Source organism: Ziziphus jujuba, chromosome 8, assembly GCF_031755915.1.
Source record: "Ziziphus jujuba cultivar Dongzao chromosome 8, ASM3175591v1".
Lineage (NCBI taxonomy): Eukaryota > Viridiplantae > Streptophyta > Magnoliopsida > Rosales > Rhamnaceae > Ziziphus > Ziziphus jujuba.
Window position 1 is genome coordinate 22,472,315 of NC_083386.1, and position 24,136 is coordinate 22,496,450.

The following is a 24,136-nucleotide window of genomic DNA, read 5'->3' on the forward strand; positions in this document are numbered from 1 at the left end:
GTCCAGGTTATTTATGGATTTATGAGAGATCAATTTTATGTATCTTAATTAATTCTATTACCGAAGTTCATATATTCAAGGCTTTTTTTTTTTTTTTGGCTACAAGTTCATATATTAAAATGTTAATGACGGCTGCTCTAAATTATGGAAAAAAACATTTGCTATTTCCTCTATTTCCGGGAGTACAAAGTTTGCGAGAGATGAGAGTTGCACTCCTGGAAATAGGAATGTGGACTATGTGGAAAAGTCTACCTTGCTGATTTTGGAAAAAAGCCAGCATTGATGTTGGTGCTTTCCATATGACTATAAATTTAATAAATTTAGTAATATGCTTTATATATGGAACTTGTAACGAAAATATAATTTTCATCAACATAAAATACCTAATGCATAATATGCCACAAATTCAATAACATAAACAAATAATGGTAACATATGCCATAAGTTTAGTAATGAAATTCATGATAACACTTGATGTGTTCATATTATTAAAAATTATGTCTTTATAAGATCTATGAATAACCTTAGTAAACTTGTATTGAGTATTACTAAGTTTGTGATCTATTAGCAACCTTGCTAGTTCAGTGACTAATTATGAATCTCACGTATCTATGTTCCCAACTAATCAATGATAATTTACATTATACAGTCATCCATATATATATACAATATATATATATATATATATATCTATTGGAAAAAACAAAAGAAGAAAAAAATCAACAAAGAAAAAATATAGTGCATGTATGTAATCGTGATATATCGTAATTTTATAAAATTAAAATACCTTGATTGATACATTGATTGATATGCTAGATATATTATAATTTTATAGAATTAAGATATTCGGATCTAATCAATATTAATATATATATATATATATATATATAAAATAACTATCTAGCTCGTATGACTGATTAATCTATCATTATAGACTTAAATTAAAGATCGTTCTAGCGATTCTTTGAAGGAAATGGAATCTTTATATTCATATAATCTTCCTAAAATGCTTTTAACAAAGGCCAAATACTCACCATTTCACTCATATACATATAGACGAGTTTTGGAGCATAAAACTGCATGTCTAGCGGTACTTGAAAAAATTTGAGAGACAAAAGAGATACAAGGAGATTATTATGATGATCATGAAGGTCATCTTTGAATGCCATCAACTTCCATACACATTAACCCTCATTCTAGTACCATTCCTCACACTGTTTCTGGTTTTTTATCTTAAATACTATTTCTTCTCTCTTCGTGGGAAGAAACTTCCTCCTGGTAAACTAGGACTAATCCCCACTATAGGTGAGTCTTTAAGCTTTCTGAGAGCCCATAGACGAGACAAGACCATTGAGTGGATTCAAAGCCATGCTGCTAAATATGGACCAATATTTAAGACCTCCCTTTTGGGTTCAAAAACCATTGTTATGACTGGTCAAGCTGGCAATCGATTTATACTCGGTAGGAATTCTGATAATGGTCTTGTGGGAAACCAACCAGCTTCTGCCGTAGCTATACTTGGGAAACACAGTATCTTTGAGCTTTCCGGGTCTCGACACAAGCTTGTTAGGGGTGCAATTACCAGCATCCTGAGGCCTGAAAGTATCAGAAGATTTGTAAGTGAAATGGATTCTATAGTCAAACGTTTGCTGTTTCAGGTAATAATAAAAAACTTTAAATAAGTTTTTCATGGATGAAAAAGAACTTTGGTGCTGTTTGGCATGGCTTTTGAAAAGTTATTTCTGGCTTTCGAAGCTCAAAAAGAGAGAGAGAGAGAGAAATTCTAAAAGTATTTGAACAGTTTATTACAAATGCTCTAGGCCTCTATAACAGTTTCTAACGAAAGACAGTATGTTGTAGCTTTTAATGCTTCAGGCCTAACGATATATGGCCAATAAGGCCGTGTTTGGTAGTTTTTGCTTCTACTTTACCTTTTTCAGACTTGTTTTCTAAAAAATTCATTTTCTACGGGTTTTGATTAGAAACGTTGTCCAAGACAAAAAAAGCATTTTTTGGAAATTATTTAAATATTTTCAGAAATAGCTTTTTAACTTTAAAAAAATATTTTTTAAAAATTATTTAAATATTATCAGAAGTAGCTTTTAAATTTTAAAAATTGTTTTTGATTTTTCAAAAACTACACTAAACAGAAATTCAAGAATAACTTATCAGGAAAGTCTCTTCTATAAAAACATATACAAAAGCTATCTCAAACATGGCTTCAGATGTAGTCTTTATATTTTTTATTATTGCAGGAGCTTAACGGTAAGGATTGGATACCGGTGGTAATAAAGATGAAGAGGATTACATTCAAGGTCACTTGCAGTCTACTGTTAGGATTAGCTGAAAAGGATCAGGAAACAGATAAGGTACTAGAAGATTTAACAGCCTCCCTACATGGGATGTGGGCAGTTCCCCTGGATCTTCCAGGATCCACATATCGAAAAGCATTGCGAGCTCGAGGCAGGTTGAGTAAGGTGTTTTCCAATTTGCTTGTGGAAAGGAAGAAAGAATTGGAACTTGGGAAAGTAGGTCTTCAAGATGATATGGTCTCAAGCTTCCTTTCTCTTAGAGATGAAAATGGTGAACCTTTATTAGAAGAGGAGATTGTTGACAATATTGTCACTCTGTTATTTGCAAGCCATGACACAACTTCAACCCTTGTGAGTCTTATTATAAGGCATCTAGCTCGAGATAAATATACCTTCGACAAAGTTTACGCAGGTAATGGAAATATACACACACACACACACACACATATATATATATATATAAATAGATATATTTAAAGGGTTACATCAAACAGTTTATATTGAATAAGCATATGTATTTATTATTAGTAACAGGAATCTATTATCGATAATATTAATGGAAATGCTAAGAATTCAATGTAAACTATCCAATAAAACCTAATAAATTATTTTAGAATTATTTAAAAATCTAAAAAAGATACGTAATTTAATTAGTTTAATCATAGTAAAAAAAAAAAAATCATGATCACATCATCACATAACATATTATCCATGATAGTGATGCCTTGCTATAAATGTTTTATGAGTATTCTTATAATGGTTCTGTTGATGTTGATACTCCTCTTATCATGTCCAAAAGATAATTAAGTCCCTTCCTTTATATCTTTTGATTAATGAATAAATAAACAACATATATATAAATATATATACACAAAAGTGTATATATATAAACACACACATATATATATATATATGAATATGAAAATATAGTTTTATAATTCATATTCATATATATATATATATATATGAATATGAAAATATAGTTTTATAAATTTTCCTTCTTTCTTATTTATGACAGAGCAAAAGAAAATCAAAGGCGCCAAAGAAGGAAACAAGGGACAACTACGTTGGGGAGATGTAGAAATGATGAACTATACATGGAGGGTGGCCCAAGAGCTTATGAGGTTGACTCCTCCAGTTTTTGGCAATTTCAGATGTGCCATGAGAGACACAAAGTTCGGTGGCTTTGATATCCCCAAAGGATGGCAGGTTCATGACACACCTATGGCTATACAATATATATATATATATATATATATATTTATACTTTTTTGTATGCGCTTGAATACGGTCATTTTATCATCAACGCTCATTATAGTATTGTTGTATATATAATTATACAACACATTATATATGTTACTCAATTTTTAAGTTTTCTATGGGGAATGTTGCCTATGTCCTATTACTTGTAGTAAGACCATCTAATAGGATGTAGGCGTCTATCATAAGTCGGGCGATGTTGCGCACCATATCAGTGCTACTTAATTTGTATCATAATAATAGTGACATAATTAGTCCCAGTTTTATACCTTAAAAGTTTTGTTTCAGGTATTTTGGGTGGCCCCTGCTACGCATATGGACAAGGAAATTTTCAAAGACCCAACAAAGTTTGACCCATCAAGATTTGATAAATCTTTGTGCAAGTCTGTTCCTCCCTACTCCTTTATTCCATTTGGAGCAGGGTCAAGAATATGCCCTGGTGCTGAATTTGCTAGGATTGAAGTTCTGCTTATAATCCACCATCTGATATTAAACTATCGATGGAATGAAGTAATCCCAGATGAGCCATTAACACGTAACCCCATGCTGTACCCTGCTAAGGGCCTTCCCATTTGGGTTTATCAGAGGGAAGAGAACCATTGAGGAGAATAAAATGCAGAGAAAAGGAATATAGTTTTGTGAATAAATAAGCAACATAATTAAATTATATTCCGAGATTGCATAAGGGGGTTTGCTTCGTAGTCTTCAAGTGGAGACAATTAGTCTTCAGAATAGTGGTTGTGATTGGTATTGTAATTGTGTGCCATGCGATGCTGTGTTGCTATGCTAGTTTGTTTTTTTCTTTTTTTTTTTTTGGTATTTCTTTCTTTGGTAAAGAATAAAATTGAAAAGATAGGTTGGCATACCCTTGGTTATAGCTTAAATATGATTAAAATGGAAGTCATGAATTTCAGCTTTTCGAATTTCAACATCCTGTCTGTAAAAGAGCCACACGCCTTTGAGAGAAAAGCTTGTTCTATTATTATGAAACAGTAATACATATATACAGATTGTACATCAACTATACCAAAAGGATAATGACATGATGACTAACAGATATACATATAGATGGGATAACACATACAGAAGCACAAAAGAGATAAACATGATATAACTACATTATCCTTTCATGCCCCCGCAAGATTGGGGTTAGTCATGGGCACCAATCTTGGACCTGAAAAATTGAACGTGCTAACAACCAAGAGGCTTAGTTAAGACATCAGCAAGTTGATCATTAGTTGAAACACGAGAAACCTGAATGGAGCCATCAGCAACCTTCTTCCGAACAAAATGGAAGTCAATATGAACATGCTTCATCTTTAAGTGGAGCTTAGGATTAGCACATACATATGTGGTTCCAAGATTATCACAGTATATGAATGGTGGAGAAGAAACAAGAGCACGTAATTCTTGAAGAAGAGACAACAACTAGAACACTTAAGAAGTGGTATGAGCAGGAGCTTGATACTCGATTTCGATGGAGGATCGTGAGACTGACTTCTGTTTGTGAGAAGACCAGGAAATTGGATTGTAGCCTAAGAAAATAACATAACCAGTAGTGAAAGTGCAGTCATTTTTATTTGCAGCCCAATATGCATATGAAAATGTATGTAAAACAAAGGCAGAGTTTGCAGTAAGAGATAAGCCATAGGATATAGTCCCTTTTAGATACTGTAAAAGGCGTTTGACAGCAGCCCAATGATTGTCATTCGGACAATGCATAAATTCACAGTGAAAGCAATGTTTGGCCGGGTGAAAGTTAAATATTGAAGGCTGCAAATAACTTGGTGATACAAAGTGACAGAGGACAGAGGACAGAGGACTGCCATAGAAAAGAAGAGAAGAAGAGGATGGTGACATTGGAGTTACCGTAACATTGGATTGTTCCATATGGGTACAAGCTAGGAGATCTACAAGATATTGACATTGAGTAAGAAATAATCCCGTTGGTGTATTGAGGGCCTCAATGCCAAGAAAATACTTCAGCGTCCCAAGATCTTTCATTGAGAACTGATTGGAGAGAGACTGAATGAAGTGATTCAAGAGCTCAGTATAATTTCTTGTGAGGTGAAGATAATCTACATAGACTAATAAATAAAGCAATGTTGGCCCTTTAGCAAAAACAAAGAGGGAGGAATCAGACTGAGAGTAAGTGAAGCCATAGTGAACTAGAAAATTATGAAGTTCAGTAAACCAAGCTCGTGGGGCTTGCTTAAGCCCATCAATATCCTTGTTCAACTTGCAGACATAAGAAGGATAAATGGCATCTATAAAGCCAGGGGGTTGAGTTATGAAAACTTGTTTAAAAAGGGTACCATGTAGAAAGGCATTGTTGACATCCATATGTTTAATTGACCAATTATTGTTTAAAGGCATAAAATGGTAAGAATGGTTACAGATTTGATGACCGAGCTGAAAGTATCAAGGTAATCGATACTAGGCTATTGATGAAAGCCTTTGACAACAAGACGAGCCTTGTATCGCTCCACTGTACCATTTGAATGTCTTTTTAAGCGAAACACCTATTTATAACCCACAATGTTTTGAGCTGGGAAGGAGAAACAATGTCTTGTGTGTGATTGGAAATGAGAGCATTATATTCAAAGAGCATGACTCGAAGCCAGTCAGGAGATTGAAGGGCTTGATTCACTGTTTGAGATTCTACAGAGGAAGCGAAACATGAAGCCGGGTAAAAATCATACAATATTTTGGGTTTGAAAATGTTGTTCAAGGCACGGGTACGCCTATTATGAGTACGATAGGGAGGTGAAGGAGTTAGAAGCAAGGAGTGTAAAGATGGGACCGAAGAGAGAGGCTCTTGAACAGATGAAGTGCTATCCTTGGAGTCATGGATAGTGGCACAATATGAATGGCCATACGGTATGGGTAATGTAGAGAGGGAGAGAGGTTTGGATGCATGAGATGTGAGGAGACAAGTACAGGAAAAATATTGGTTTGCTGGTGTGGAAGGTGATGTAGACATATCTTTGGTAGGGAAAGATAGTTTAATGTAAGAATGGGTAGAGTCCATATTAAGTGGAGAAGGTTCATGTTGGTTAACAGGGTCCTGAGCTTGGGGGGGGGGGGGGTGTGGTGGAGAGAGAGATAGAGTTTAACAAGGAAAGATATTTTCCACAAAGAAAACATTTCATGATTTGTATATGATACGTGACGTAGGATCATAAAGCAACTTTGTGATCTTAATGGGCCAAGATTGACGCAAGGCTTGGATTGAAAGTCCAATTTGTTGGTTGTGTAGGGTTTAAGCCATGGGTAGCAAAGGCAGCCAAAGATTTTGAGAGATGTATAGTTTGGAATTGTGAGGAAGAGAACTTCATATGGAAACTGATTTTGTAAGGTGGGTGTTATGAGTCTATTAATTCAATATGTGCCAGTGAAGAAGGCATAGGACCAAAACTGTGGCAGAAGACCGGCATGAGATAGTAAGGATAGTCCTGTCTCACGAATATACATGTGCCGTTGTTCAGCATATCCATTTTATTGTGGAGTGTATGACATAGAAAGAAAGTATGTTATTCCATGTTGTGCAAAAATTGATTTAAAGCAGTGAATTCACACCCATTATCAGAATGAAATGAGATAATTGGAAGCTGAAAGTATTTTTCAACAAGCTATTTAAAATTGATGAAACACCTAATTTAGATTTAACTAAATAGAACCAAGAAAATTTTGAAAAATGATCTATAAAAATAACTTAAAAATTAATTCCATCAGGAAATGTTATGGAAGTAGAACCTTAAACATCAAAATATATTAGTTGTAGAGGTTGAGTAGTAGAGAAAGATGAATTTCCAAAGGAAATTTTGTGAGGTTTATTAGAACGATAAGGATTACAATTGAAGTTTATTTTATTACAAACTCGAAAAGAAAAAAAAGAAACAAGTTGATGAAGAATCTTATTGGAAGGATGACCAAGTCTGTGATACTAATCATGAAGACTTATTCTGATACCATAATAAACTGTAGGAGATAAAGAAGAGGAAGGAACAGGGACCAGCCATTTATACATCCTGCCATTAAATGGTCTTTAGAGAAGTACTACACCTGTCCCTAGATCCTTGACAAGAAAACAATTGGATAAGAATTTGATGGAAGCATTATTACATTGACAAAATTTAGAGACAGACATAAGATTTCTTTTCAGATGTGGAACACATAAGACGTCATGTAAATTAAAGGAATGAGATGAAGTTGATAATGTAAAGTTACCAATATGAGTTATAGCAAGGGTATTACCATTGCCAATAGCAACCTCATCTGGGCTATCATATTTTGTATGGAGAGACAGATTTTAAAGGTCCAAAGCCACCTGATGAGAAGCCCTAGAATCAACAAGCCATGAGGAATTAGTAGACTGAGTTGATGGGGGAGGCCCAAGTATTGAATTTGTATGATAGGCTTGAGGCATAGGATTCCGTGGGAACGATACTTGCCATTGTGGTGTATACGTCAACTGTCGATGTATGAGAGGGCACAAACAGGCTGAATGACCTTTGGCCAACATAGTTGACAATGGCCTTTGTAGGAGTTGGAGGGACAAGGGAATCGTGTTGTACCTTGTTCAGTAGAGGTTAAAACAGAGATGGAGGATCAATGATTGGTAATGCCACCTAAATGGAATTGACATGAACTGCTAGACTTGGATGAGTGTGGCCATCTAGAAAAAGTGGATTGACACTGTGCAGCAAGAGCAGTGAATGGTGAATCATCAGATCACATCTTAGTTTTTCTCTTGTAGCTAGCACATTCCATAAGCTTTTCATAGAGTTATTCATAAGAAATTGGTGTATCACGAGACCGAAAGGCAGCAGAAATTGTCTCAAATTCAGAGGAGAGACCATTTATTATATAAAAGGTAAGATCATCATTATTGACTGCATGATCAATTAGTGCTAGTTCATTAACTGCACTCTTAATGTCATTAAGATATTCATGAAAGGAGTGAGATCCTTGAGGTTGAATGAGACATTCATGGAGTCACATCCACCTTGGATAAGATGGCTTAGCAAATGTGAGAGCCAATTTTTGCCAAGCTTCACGAGAGGTTTCGGATGAGGAGACAAATCTGTATACATCTGTGGATAAAGATGCAAGTATTGCATTTAAAAGAAGAGAATCTTGTTTCATCCAGAATGTGTAGTCAGGATTGGGTGATGTATCCTGATTAGAGAGCATAGGCGGGGACAAGGTAAAGTGCCATCAATGAAGCCATATAAGTTGTAGCCAATTAGTAAGGCATCAAATTGTTTTTCCAAGGGAAGTAAGTGGTTTCAATGAGTTTGAGAGGAGCCTGAGTTGCAATGTTTATAACAAGAAGAGTCCTATTGGCAGAGGAAGCATCATTAGTGATATGAAGTTCTTATGAGGAGGAAATGGTAGAAGAAAGAGCCATTTGTGAGAGGAAAAGGAAAAAAAAAAAGAAAAAACTCATTTGATTTTCAAGCTCTAATACCATGTAAGAGAGGCACACGTCTTTGAGAGAAAAGCTTGTTCTATTATTATTGAGAGACGGAGTTTGACAAGGAAAGATATTTTCCACAAAGAAAACATTTCATGATTTGTATATGATACGTGAGGTAGGGTCATAACAAAGAAAGCCAATTTGTGATCTTAATGGGCTAAGATTGACATAAGGCCTGGATTGAAAGTTCAATTTGTTGGTTGTGTAAGGTTTAAGCCATGGATAGCAAAGGCAGCCAAAGATTTTGAGAGACATATAGGTTGGAATTTTGAGAAAGGGAACTTCATATGGAGACCGATTTTGTGAGGTAGGTGTTATGAGTGTATTAATTAAATATGTGGCAGTGAAGAAGGCATATGACCAAAACTGCGGCGGAAGACATGCATGAGATAGTATGGATAGTCCTGTCTCATGAATATGCATGTGCCATTATTCAGCATATCCATTTTATCATGGAGTGTATGGCATGGAATAATTGTGCAAAAATTGATTTTAAGGCAGTGAATTCATCTCCATTATCAAAATGAAACGACATAATTGGAAGTCGAAAGTATTTTTCAACAAGCTTTCTCAAATTGATGAAAGTTGAAGAAACATCTTATTTAGATTTAATTAGATAGAACCACGTAAATTTTCAAAAATGATCTACAAAAATAATATAAAAATTAATTCCATCATGAAATGTCACAGAAGTAGAACCTTAAACATCAGAACATATTAGTTGCAGAGGTTGAGAAGTAGAGAAAGATGAATTTCCAAAGGGAATTTTGTGAGGTTTATTAGAACGATAAGCATTACAATTGAAGTTTATTTTATTATAAACTCGAAAAGAAAAAAGAGAAATAAGTTGATGAAGAATCTTATTGGAAGGATGACCAAGTCTGTGATACCAATCACGAAGACTTATTGTCAGGACCCGTTTAAATTTTCTCACCGGAACCCTAGACAAGCCCTGATCCCAGGGAAACCCTACCGGACCCTCCAATAAAAAATCCGGCAGAACATCCCCTAAGGGTTAGACTTACCACAAAATACCCTACACAGAAAACACACTCCAATAAACACCACCTTATTTCTCCCACCTTACTACAATTTGTTTCCACAAATTTACAGCACTCTAAAATAATAACAGGGAATTAGTGCAGTATTTAATAAAATGTGTTCAATACAGTATACAGAGCATTATACAAATAAATATGAAATTAATACAATGTCAGATAAAGAACCAATACAAGATGGAGAGGAAAAAGGGAGGAAATGCTTCTTGGACTTTCGGCAATGAACTTAGACGTCGGGCTCGCCCCGGACAATCAACGTCTCGCAACCTGGTTCTAGAGGAACGAAATTAAAAACATAAGATGCTAATCATCTCAGTGAGTGGCCTTATCTACTATACAATTATAATATTAATAATATAATAATAAAAGAAATTTAATTAATCAATGCCAAACAATTAAATAAATAATTATTATAAATATTTAAAATAATGTTTTCTCTCAAAAACTCTTACAGTTCACTCAGTTGGAAAAATTTTCCTTTTAAAACATTTCCACAAAACCCAATAATTGTACTCCAAAAATCAAGGAATAATTAATTAAATAAATTATAAATAAAATACATTAAATTAAAGATCTAGAATGTATAATAAGAAACATGAATAATTTTAATAACAATTATTAAATTGTACAAAAAATGTCATAAATAAAATAAGCAAAATCATAATAAAATTTACATAAAAAAAAAATCAAGGAAATATCAAATTAAACGGAATGTAATAATTTAGAATGTACATAAATACAAATATTAATTTAGAACTCAATATATACATTGAAAATAGTTTTTAAAAATCCAATAATTAAATTTAGAGTAAACATCACTAGATAAAATAAATAAAATTGTAAATAAACTTATATTAAAGAAATTTGGCATAAAACAAAAATAAACTCAGTATAAAATTTATTATTTAAATCAATAAAATAATCAAGAAAATATTTTAATAGATTTTAAACCTCAATTTAAAATAGATAAAAGAATACAATAAAATTCATGTTAAAATATCAAAATTTAAATAAATAATATCAACATGGTAAAATAAAATTTTAAAACACCAGTTTAAAATAATTAATAAAAACATGAATAAATACATTTTAGAAAATACTAATTGTAAATAGGTGATAAAACAAGTTAAGTACATTTAATTCAAATACGGCTTTAAAACTTTAATATTTAAAATTTATATCTGAGAAATAATACTTGACGCACCATACTATTTACCAGTGATGCCCTATGATACCCATCTGGCGGGAGGTTAAAAAGAAAAACTTGCATACAGTCGCTTCAGCGTCCTGATAGCGCTGCTGCTTAAACCGTCAACCCGACCATGGAGGGGGGCGGCTTATGGTCAATATCAAACTTGCTTGCTCTCGGTCCGATGGCAACTCACGAGAGACATTATAACTTGCGCGCTCATCCACATACACAGTACAGAACACCAGTACTGTATGAGTGCATCTAAAACAAATAACTATATTATTTAAAAAAAAAATAACAATTTTTGCAAACTCACTGTGGGAATTATACCATTTTTCAAATTCACAATCTCATATTTTTTCTTTAGTCCTTAACATAAATCTATCACTTTAAAATTCATCAATTTCAAATCCATTCATTTAAATATAACAATTTTCAACACCATGAAAACCTGATCCATAAATAATCAAACGTATAAATACGGATTTTGAACTCAATACTTTAATACAATTATTTTTCTCAAAATCTTAGAATCAATTTATATCAAAATCACATAAATTTCATATTACTTAAATCCATATAAGTACATTTATTATACGCAATAAATTCCATAATATAAATTTAACAATAATTGATCATAATTTAAATCCATAACTTCTTTAAAACCAAATATATGATTTCCATGCAACATATGCTTAAATCAATAAACTTTTGGCATCATAAATTCAAAAATAAATTTAATAACAATTTAAAAACCCAAAATATAATTTTTGATGCAATACATGCACTAAGTCAACATAAATCAACATCATAAGCTCAAATAACAATTTCTTAAATATTAAGCATATATAGCACATTTTTCATAAATTCAATTAGCACCATATATATATATATATATATATTTTTTTTTTCACAATCCCAAAATATAGTTCGGTGACAATACATATATTAATCAATCATAATTTGACATTATAAATTTTAAATATCAATTCCTCTCAATATCAAGCACATTTATTTTTCATAATTTCAAATAACACAAAATATATATTTTTAATAGTCCCCAAAATAGTTTTGAAGGTGGGTCACTTATCTCGAGCATGCAATCCAACCAAGATTCTCCATAGGATCCATTTCACATATCACACATGCTCATAGAACAACAATATTATACAACTCGAATAAATTAATATTTTATTCGGATAAATAATATCCGGTATCCTGGGGTTTAACACAAACGGTGTCCAAAATTCATAAATAGGTGCCTATGGAAAGCTAAGGAGACGAGGATCACATTACCGGCCTCCATTGACTCCAATTCCGCCAGTGGTGGTCGGAATTTGCCCGCGAAGTACCGGCCAAATTTTATCTCCTCATAACTCACGAACCACTTCGAATTTAAACAATTGAAGACCATATTTAAACTTAAAAGACCCAAAATAGGGGAAAATGGGTGGAAAATTAGATTGGGCTAGCCAGAAATGGCAAGAATCGCCGGAAAACTCAAACCCACCGCCGCGGACTTCATTGGCCAGATCTGGGCACGTCCCGCGGCGTTTGGCCGGGCAAATTGGAGGTTGGCATTGTCGGGGAATGGGCTCCTTTCCTGGCTGGCGTGTGTTGCCATCGGCCACTGATATCCGGCCAAAACGATCGGTTAAAGAGCAAGGGGGAGAGAGTCAAAGGAGAGAGAGAGAGAGAGAGAGAGAAAAATCCCTGTGTGTGTTTTGCTGGTGCTTGACGGCTCGGGGAAGAAGGAGGAGGGAAAAAAAGGAAAAGAAAAGAAAAAAAAAGTGTTTTCCCACGTGGGGAAAAGGAAGGAAAAAAAACAAAGAAAAGAAAAGACAAAAACAAAAAGAATAAATAAATAAATATTAAAATCATAAAATAATAATATATAAAATAAAGATAAAATAATATAATATAGCATTTTCTTATTGCTGACATGTGTCACTTCTAAAATATTACATATGGTGCATCCCACTTGGTGACACGTGGCACAACTATTCATATTTTTAAAAATAATATTAAAATAATACTGCATTTGAAAAATTTTGCATGTCCATAACTTTTCAACAAAATGTTCAAATCAGGTGTACCGCTAGTCTACGGACTCGTATCATTGAGTACTTCACATCTGTACATGAGTCAAAGTTCATATCCCCAAAAATAAAAAGTCAATCGGGCACCCTTGGACAATTTGGACCACAACTTGTTTTGCTCATAACTTTCAAACCGTATCTTCGTTTCCGACGTGCTACTAGTCTATGAACTCGTGCCAATGTGTACTTTGTAACGGGACCTCGGTCAATGTGAAATTCCATCGGAAGCAAAAAGTCAACATTTGACCCCTTCTCGGTCAACGACGGTCAAATCCAGTCAACCTCGATCAAATTTGAGAAATTTTCGATGTACTTCGGGATGGGGTGTTACACTTATTCTGACACTAGAATAAACTATAGGAGATAGAGAAGAGGGAGGAACAGAGATCGGCCATTTATATGTCCCGCCATTAAGTGGTCCTTGGAGAAGTACTACACCCGTCCCTAGATCTTTGACAAGAAAACAATAGGTTAAGAATTTGATGGAAGCATTATTATGTTGACAAAATTTAACGACAGACAAAAGATTTCTTTTCATATGTGGAACACATAAGACGTCATGTAAATTAAAGGAATGAGATGAAGTTGATAATGTAAAGTTACCAATATGAGTTATAGCAAGGGTATTACCATTGCCAATAGCAACCTCATCTGGGCTATCATATTTTGTATGGAGAGTTAGATTTTAAAGGTCCAAAGCCACCTGATGAGAAGCCCTAGAATCAACAAGCCATGAGGAATTAGTAGACTGAGTTGATGGAGGAGGCCCAAGTATTGAATTTGTATGATAGGCTTGAGGCATGGGATTCCGTGGGAACGATACTTGCTGTTGTGGTGTATACTTCCACTGTTGATGTATGAGAGGGCACAAACGGGCTGAATGCCCTTTGGCTGACATAGTTGACAATGGCCTTTGTAGGAATTGGAGGGACCAGGGAATCAGGTTGTACCTTGTTCAGCAGAGGTTAAAACAGAGGAGGAGGATCGACGATTGGTAATGCCGCCTAAATGGAATTGACATGAACTGTTAGACTTGGATGAGTGTGGTCGTCTAGAAAAAGTGGATTGACACTGTACAGCAAAAGCAGTGAATGGCAAATCATTAGATCGCATCTTAGTTTTTTTCTTGTAGCTAGCACATTCCACAAGCTTTTCATAGAGTTATTCATAAGAAATCGATGTATCACGAGACCGAAAGGCAGCAGAGATAGTCTCAAATTCAGAGGAGAGACCACTTATTATATAAAAGGTTAGATCATCATCATTGACTGGATGATCAATTAGTGCTAGTTTATCAACTGCACTTTTAACATCATTAAGATATTCATGAAGGAAGAGAGATCCTTGAGGCTAAATGAGACATTCATGGAGTCACATCAACCTTGGACGAGATGGCTTAGCAAATGTGAGAGCCAAATTTTGCCAAGCTTCACGAGAAGTTTCGGCGAAGGAGACAAATTTATATACATCTTTTGATAAAGATGCAAGCATTGCACTTAAGAAAAGAGAATCTTGCTTCATCCAGAATGTGTAGTCAGGATTGGATGATGTATCCTGATTAGGGAGCATAGGCGGGGGACAAGGTAAAGTGCCATCAATGAAACCATACAAATCGTAGCCAATTAGTAAGGCATCAAACTGTTTTTCCAAGGGAAGTAAGTGGTTTCGGTGAGTTTGAGAGGAGCTTGAGTTGCAATGTTTATTACAAGAAGAGTCCTATTGGCAAAGGAAGCATCATTAGTGATATGAAGTTCTTACGAGGATGAAATGGTAGAAGAAAGAGCCATTTGTGAGAGGAAAAGGAAAAAGAAAAAAAAAATACTCATTTGATTTTCAAGAGCTCTGAGACCATGCAAGAGAGGTACAGGTCTTTGAGAGAAAAGCTTGTCCTATTATTATGAAACAGTAATACATATATAGAGATTGTACAGCAACTATACCATAAGGATAATGACATGATAACTAACAGATATACGTATATACGTATACATGGGATAGCACGTACAAAAGCACAAAAGAGATGAACATGATACAACTACATTATCCTTTCACTGTCACCTCCCTCCTTCCTCGAAAACTCACATATAGAAGTCAAGTTTCTTCTATGTGTGTTATATATATTAAATATGCAATTTTTTTGGTTTTAGGTATCAGGGTATAATTAAAGTAAGAGACACAATTTTTAGATAATTAAGATAATAATTAAAGTTACATCTCTTATTCCTTAATAAGTGACATAGTTCAAAATTATTGATCTCTTTGTCTGAAGATAAGACAATTAGAGACGCATTATCTTTTCTTTGATAAGCATACATATTCGTCCATGTTTCATTCTATATAAGTCTAGTAGCCTATATATGGCTAGCAGGATCAATCTTTTTTCCAGGAGATTCTTCGGTCAAGGAATAGTGATCTCTGCAAAGAAAAAGAATGTAGAAGTCAGTGTATATATATTGTTTCATTTTTTTTTTAAATGATCAAATCAATTTATGATAATATTATTATCTAGTTTATCAAATTAACCCTTTAGATTGAATTTAATTTAAAAAAATTATTTTTTCACAATTAAATACAAATTCAAACAATTGAAGAATTATGATTAGAAATTTCAATATAATATTGTAGGTTGATATGATAAGAAACTTATTATATATATATATATATGGACAAAATTAGAAATCCAACGATCAACCAAATACTATAGCAACGTTTTATATGGCGAAAGTGTATGATGAGGCATTTTAATTGATATGAGGCGAGGCGTAAGTCCTAAGGCATTGGGATGTATGCTTTTTAGGAATTGAATTATAATATTAAAAAATTAAATATATATTTAAATTGATATAAAATTAAAAAAAAAGAAATAAAAATAATATCTAAAGTTTAAATAAATATAAATTAATAAATTATGAATAAATATATAATAATACATGCATTTATAATTTATAAATAATAATCTCTAAATCTAAATGAGAATAAATTAGATTTTATAAAATCAAAAATCAAAAATTTTAGATTGAACTATATATGTGAGGCACATGTCTTATTATTGAGAGCTTAAAACACCTATTTTTGTGTGGAGTATGCTTCATATCCTGAAGTATATGCTTCATAAATTCAGTGTCCTAAATTTTAAACCTCGAGAAATTTTTTGTTTGCCTAGTCCTGGGGTCTTTTAAACACTGATTACAGTAGTAAAAGTCATAAGGAAATGACTTATTATCGAGTTAATATGAGTAATAAGATGATCTTGGACTTTACTTTTTGTCCATAGCTAGCATAGCTCCGAATATCAGAAGATGCAGGAAAGAAACAGATAGAAAAAATTAAGGAAAACAAAATTTCAACATATATGGACAAAATTTAGGTCGATATGATATTAAAAAAAAGAAAAAAAAGAAAAAAAAAGAAAAACCTATTATATCTATATATATGGACAAAATTTGAAATTCCAGGATCAACCTACTACGCTTATAGAGATCATAAATAAGTGATCTTGGACTTTAATTTTTGTCCATAGCTCCAAATATCAAAGATGCACGAAATGAAAGAAACAGATAGAAAAAAGGAAATCAAAATGAATGAGAGAGAGACTGACTTCCACACTTGAAGTGATGGGGAAGAGTTCTTCCACAACCTTCTATCTGCTTCATGATTCGTTTGACATTGATAAGACTAGCAATCCTGGTGTTTTCAAGAGGGCATACACACTCCACATGAGTCACCCTTATTCTTTTGCAGCAGCTTCCCGATGGATTAGATCCAAATAGCATTGGCTTGCATTCCGTCACTAGAAGGTCCTTCTCTTCCTTGCATTGGCTTGGACTCGTATCGTCCCCCTTAATTCCCAATATTGGAACCTCCTCAAAATTGCCCAAAACCACCACCACCATTATAATTACCATCAATTTCCCACTTGCCCTTACCATCATCAATATTATATATAAATATTTCTTTCCTTATGGATGATCTTACTAGTTTTTCTCTTTGTTTCTTTTGCAACTCTAACGGTTCCTAACACCCTCCTATATACACAATGAATATATTGTCATGGCCATTGATTAAAGACATTTAATTTCCAAAGTGGAAGAAGCTGTATTCTTCTTATAATGCGCTTGTGGAAATTAACCAACCCCCCGTCAATGTCAACATGACTTTTATTGCGACGGTATTATGGCAGAGATATTCAAACTTATTTCTTTACAAATGATGTTCGCTAAATGGTATACTCTTCACATCCACATTTATAGTTATGTTCTTTTAAATTTATACTTCAAAATTATCCTTAGGAATATTTTTTGATTGCAAACATAACTACCCGGCCGATTGATGATCTTAGAGTTTTTTTTGGTTCAAGGTCAAGAGACTCAAGACCAAACCAAAACTAACTACCAAGCTATAAAAACAAGGACCACTCAAGACTTTTACAAGAAAAATTAATAAAGGACCACTCAAGACATCGATAAGATTTGGCACATATCCATTTTTTATCTGGTGCGCATTAGTCAAAGAAACAATCCATCTTGGTCAATTTTTCAGTGCTTTTCTTTAACTTAGTTAATATTCTAAAAACTTAGTCAGGAAATTCATCTAATTAATTGGTTATGGTGAACTCAAAAGTTGAAAATTATAATTCTAATTAATAATTAATTAATATATGTGATGAGCAAACCAAAAGATGAATACTAAAAATAATCTCAAAGTAAAGAAACAATGCCATATATTCACTGCATATATATATATATGTAATTCTTTTTTTTTACAGGTAACTAGATTTATCCCCATTCACCGCATGACATGTATAATCATAATAAACGATATTAAATATAATCTATAATGATTAATTATATTTAAAAATTTATTTAAAAGTTTTATTACTAATAAGTATATTTGAATTTGTTTTAATCTATACCATAAGAACAATAAATTTGACTTCTATATATAATATTATTTAATTATGTAATTCAAATTCAAAAATTAATTATACAAATTACCTATATAATTTTTTTCATCTATGAAATTTTTTTATTTAATTTTTCCATCTATGAAATTTAAATTCAAATTCAAACGTATTTATATAATTTAATTTAAATTCAAATGTATGTAAATAATATTTTCCATCGATAGAATTCAAATATATTTTTTGGTTTCTTGCAAATAATTAATTTTGATATATTAAATAATAATAATGTAGTTTAATTATTTATCATTATTATTATTATTTTTCCTATAAATATATTTTTACATTATAAGGTAAATTATTTATGGAATTCAACTGAACAATGTTTACCTATTTAATTTTTCCATCGATAAAATACAAATTCAAATTTAAATCCAAATGTATTTATATGATTTAATTCAAATTCAAATGTATTTATATAATATTTTTCTATCTATGAAATTAAAAGTAAAATTCAAATATATTTTTTGATTCTTTATAAATAAATAATTTTTTTATATTAAATCTTTACATTTAATTTAATTAGATAAATAATTCAATTTAAATGAAGTAATATTATTCTCTATATCTCTTCCATTATCTAATATATATATTAATTTTATGGATCTTTCCTTTTATATATATTTTAAAATATTTTTGGTAAAATAATTATTTTTATTAAATTTTACAACTCATTGTTTTTGTTTACAATTATTTATACCATATATAAAATATTTTATCTTGTAAATATTAGTCAAACCCTATACAATTATGTATGTTTATGATTAATAAAAACATGCATTAATATGTTTCTGAAAAATCTACAATTTTCTTTTATATAAAATATTAGATATTAGATAATTTAATGTCGAATATTAAATATTAAAATTATAGATAATTATTAGTTTTTGAATTTAAATTTAAATCTAATAATTATCATTCCAAATCGAATTTATCCATTTTTTATATTTATGAACATAATAATATAATTATAAAAATAATTAAATAGTAGAATAATTATTTAATAATATTATCATTCTTGTTAATAAAATAAAATCAGCATGAGATAGCAATTAAGATTCGAGATTGAATATCATCAAAATCAATTAAGTCATAATTACAAATCAAATTAATGATCATCAGTCTTTTATAATTTTTATTACATTGTAGGTATACAGTTATACTTTTAAACACGAAATCCACCTTTTACATAAAATTAATTTTATATTGCTCCATATTAATTAAATCTTATCATGTGTGTATATATGCATATATAAAAGTATATTTTGAGCAATTTTTGAAAAAATATTGAAAAAAATGCATTATATATTTTAAATTTCTGATAAAGAAATTAATTTTATTAGTAATTACCATATATTAATTTTATTATTTTATAATAAAATTTTATTTATTCCATATCCATATATAAATATGTATGTGTATAGAGTTTTTGCATGAAATATATTTAATAATAAAAATATCTTTTATTATATATATGTGTTTTTTTTACCTAACCTTTAAAAAATTCAAAAAGTAACCAAATAAGAAGAGAAAAAACTTTCTTTTGCTAAGTTTTATTCCATCACCAAAAATAAAATCTTCATACCCACATATTATGGAAATTTTTAAAAATTAATATAAAATTATTTATTCCAAGTTTTAAGGAGATTGTATAATTTTTATTTTTGGAAATATTATTTATATAAATTATTTGTGAAAATATTATTTATATAAATTATGTTAAAGTCGTTGTACATGTTATTGCAAATATTTACAGCTAAATCATGATAATACCCATTCATTATGGAAATTTCCAAAAAATCAAGATCAAATTATTCCTTTCAAGTTTTATTAAGATGATGAAATTTTTTAAATAATTTTGTTTCTAATATTTAATTATTTATAATGCATTTGAAAGGAAATAAAATGAATATAAGGAAATATATGACAATGATTTTAAAATCGTAGAATTATGATTTTAATATCGTAGAATTTTTAAAATAATTTTATTTTTGAATTTTAATTTTTTTAATGATTTTGGAGGGAATAGAATGAACATGAAAATGACATATGAAAAAAATTTTGCTGACTCTTTTACTTTTACTTTTACTTTTATATATTATATAGATAATTAAAGTAAGAATCACAATTTTTAGATAATTAATTAAGATAATAATTAAAGTAATATCTCTTATTCCTTAAATTATTGATCTCTTTGTCTAAAAGGCAAGACAATTAGAGACTCATTATCTTTTCTTTGATAAGAATACATATTCATGCCATTCTATTAAATATAGTAGCTTAGCTACTCTATATATGGCCACCACGATCAATCTTTTTTCCAGGAGACATTTCGGTCAAGGAGTAGTGATACCTGCAAACAAAGCGTGATAGCAGTCAGCATCCATATAACAATGCATATAATCTAATCAAATTGTTTTTTTTTTTCTTTTTTTTTCAATCATCATATTAACTTGATAATATTATAAACATACTATTAAATCAACCCTATAGATTAAATTTAATTTAAAAAAATAAATTTTACATAAATTTCTAGATACAAATTCAAATAATTAATACTATAGGTCGATATGATAAAAAAACTTATTATATATATATATATATATAGAGAGAGAGAGAGAGAGAGAGAGAGAGAGAGAGAGAGCTCTATGCTCTAACTAGATCCTTAATATCAATACAAACATCAGGATTTTTTTCGGATCATAAATTATATCAATGGATGACATTTAGAATTAGATTTATTAGTCACCTTGTTGTGATATGTTCATATTTTTTAAGTAGAATTTTAATATATCATTAAATCTAAATTTGATTATTTTTTAAATTTTAAATCTTAACTTTAGATTAGTAAACAAAGATCTTATATTAAAATTATGTAATTGTCTTGATATGAAATTGACTCTCTGTAAGATCCTTCATCGGTTGGAAAAGGAAACGAAGCATGCCTTATAAGTGGGTGTGGATACCTTTTCCTTGAGATGCTTTTAAAACCGTGAGGGGAGGGTTTGGGCTCACCATCTTGCTTCCAAAGCGAACAGTATCTCGGTTGGGCCTGGGAGGGCTGGATCAGTGGGACTGGCAGGTGAAGGAGTGAGACCCCTAACCATTGAGACGTGTTTTGACAAAACCGTGTGGGCTAGACTCAAAGCGGACAATATTTCATACAGGTGGACTGGACTGTTACACTCTCTCTTTATATATGTATATATATTTATATAAAGTTGAGGGTAAATGAGTTTAACTATTTAAGTTATTGAATTTGATGTAACAATATATATTTTATCACTTATTAAATCCAAAAGATCTCAATGATATAATTTATTTATCTTTATTTTAAAAAATTGAACTTGTAAAGTCTAATTATATATATATATATATATATATATATATATGGACACAATTTGAAATCTAGGATGAACCAAATATTACAGTAACAGAAATCATAAAACATTGATTTACTATCGACTTATTATGAGTAACAATATGATCTTGGACTTTAATTTCCAGAGCTAGCGTAGGTCGGAATATCAGAAGATGCAGGAAAGAAACAGATAGAAAAAGTTAAAGGAAAACAAAATTTGAAAATATACGGACAAAATTTAGGTCGATATGATAGTTAAAATATATATATATATATATATATGTGGACAAAATTTGAAATCCCAGGATCAACCTAGTGCGGTCATAGAGAGATCATAAATAAATGATTTTGGACTTTAATTTTTATCCATAGCTCCAAATATCAGAAGATGCATGAAGAAACAGATAAAAAATTTACCCAAAAAAAAAAAAGAGAAAAGAAAATGAATCAGAAAAATCAGAGAGATAGAGGGAGAGAGAGAGATAGATAGACTGACTTCCACACTTGAAGTGATGGGGAACAGTTCTTCCACAGCCTTTCATCTGCTTGATGAGTCGTTTGATATTAATAAGATTAGCAATCTTGGGGGTTACAAGAGGGCATACACACTCCATATGAACCGCCCTTATTCTTTGGCAACAGCTTCCTGTTGGATTACTCCCAAGCATTATTGGCTTGCATTCCTTCACCAGAAGGTCTTTCTCTTCCTTACACTGGCTTGGGCTCGCCTCCCCGTTATTTCCCAATATTGAAACCTCCTCAAAATTGCCCAAAATTACCATCACCATTATAATTACCATCAATTTCCCATTTCCCACTTGCCCTCACCACCATCATCATCATCAAATCAACAATTTTTCTTCACTTAATTATGGACAATCTACTAGTTTTTCTCTTTGTTTCTTTTGCAACTCTAGGCGTACCTTGACCATACATAGGCTTGGCCATTGATTGATGATATTCATTTTCTAGAGTCCAAAAAACTATATTCTACTTACTGTGCTTGTGGAAATCAACTTAACCCCTTATTGACGTCAACTTAATCATTATTGCCATATTATTACATATTCAATCTTGTCGGTGTTTATAGATAAAGTTGACTCAGCAGTATGTTTTCACATTTATATTCCAAAATTATATATATCATCACTTTGCTACTTCATTTTTTTTTTTTTTTTTGGGTACACGAGTCAAAGAAACAATCTAACTCCTTGGTCAATTTTTCAGTAATTTTCTTTGAATTAGTTAATGTTCCAAAAACTTAGACAGGGATTCATTTAATTAATTGGTTTTGGTGAACTCCAAAGCTAACAATTATAATTCTAATTAGTAATTAATTAATATATGTGTTAGGCAAACCAAAAGATTAATACTAAAAAAACTATCTCAAAGAAAAGAAACATTGCTGTATATCCACTATAAATTCAGGTCAACTTTATTATAGAACATTTTACATAACGCGTCCAACAATTTTCCACTGTGATACTCATACAAACATGCGGGGGACCGGGTTAGACAAGTCGTAGAAAGAGAATATGAAAACCGTTTACCAAAGGACCTAGACTTAGAATGATTGACATCATAAGAGGCCAACCGCACCCAAGAGATCATAGTGGTAGGTGAAGAACTGGAAACAATGTCAGGATTTGTTCAAAATCCCTCACTGGAATTCTAAATAAGCCCTAATCCCAGAAAAATCCTATCGGACCCTCCAATGGAAAATCCGGTAGAATTTTCCTTAAGAGTTGGACTAACCATAATTCCCTACACTGAAAACGCACTTCTATATATATACCGCCTTATTCCTCCACCTTACTACAATTTAATTCCACAATAATTAGCACTTCCATAAATTAAACAGGGAACTAATATAGTATTTAATAAGATATATCCAATACAGTATACAAAGTATCATAGGGTACAATTAAGTATGAAAGTTATACAACAAAGGATGGAAAGAAATATTACAATAGAAATAAATGAAAAGAAAGAGAACTCCTCGAAATACGACAGCAACGAAGGTGAAGCTCGCTTCGGACGAACGTCTACCAATTCTTGTACCTAGGGGAATAGATTTAAGAAATATGACATGCTAATCATCTCAGTGAGTGACTATATCTACTATACAACTATAATACCAACGATAGTCATAGTACACTTGAATAATTTAGAATAAATAAGTAAATAATTAATAATTAATTGAAAATATAATTTTCTTTCAAACTCTCACCATTCATTCCGTTGGAAAAGTTTTCCTTTTAAAATATTTTCACAAAACCCAATCTTTTATGCCCAAAAAATCAAGGAATAATTAATTTAATAAAAATTTAAATAATCCAAATACGAATAAAATATAATAAAATAAATTTAGAATATTTTCATTAAAGAAATATAACATAAAAGTGAAATTCA

The 24,136-nt window shown here is 31.4% G+C and overlaps 2 protein-coding genes across 2 annotated transcripts; one reads left to right on the forward strand and one right to left on the reverse strand.

Annotated features, from left to right (window-relative positions):
- Positions 1–1,145: 1,145 nt before the first annotated feature.
- On the forward strand, positions 1,146–4,175 carry LOC112491017 (cytochrome P450 716B1). The gene is made up of 4 exons (XM_025071944.3): positions 1,146–1,658; positions 2,256–2,724; positions 3,331–3,521; positions 3,861–4,175. The coding sequence occupies exons 1-4, from the start codon at positions 1,146–1,148 to the stop codon at positions 4,173–4,175; spliced, it is 1,488 nt and encodes a 495-aa protein (XP_024927712.3).
- A 16,373-nt stretch (positions 4,176–20,548) lies between these two features.
- On the reverse strand, positions 20,549–22,617 carry LOC132805153 (uncharacterized). Its single transcript, XM_060820059.1, has 2 exons — positions 22,221–22,617; positions 20,549–20,716 (listed from the first exon to the last, which is right to left on the reverse strand). Exons 1-2 carry the CDS (start codon positions 22,522–22,524, stop codon positions 20,700–20,702), a joined length of 321 nt encoding a protein of 106 aa, XP_060676042.1. The 5' UTR covers positions 22,525–22,617; the 3' UTR covers positions 20,549–20,699.
- Between the last annotated feature and the right edge of the window lie 1,519 nt (positions 22,618–24,136).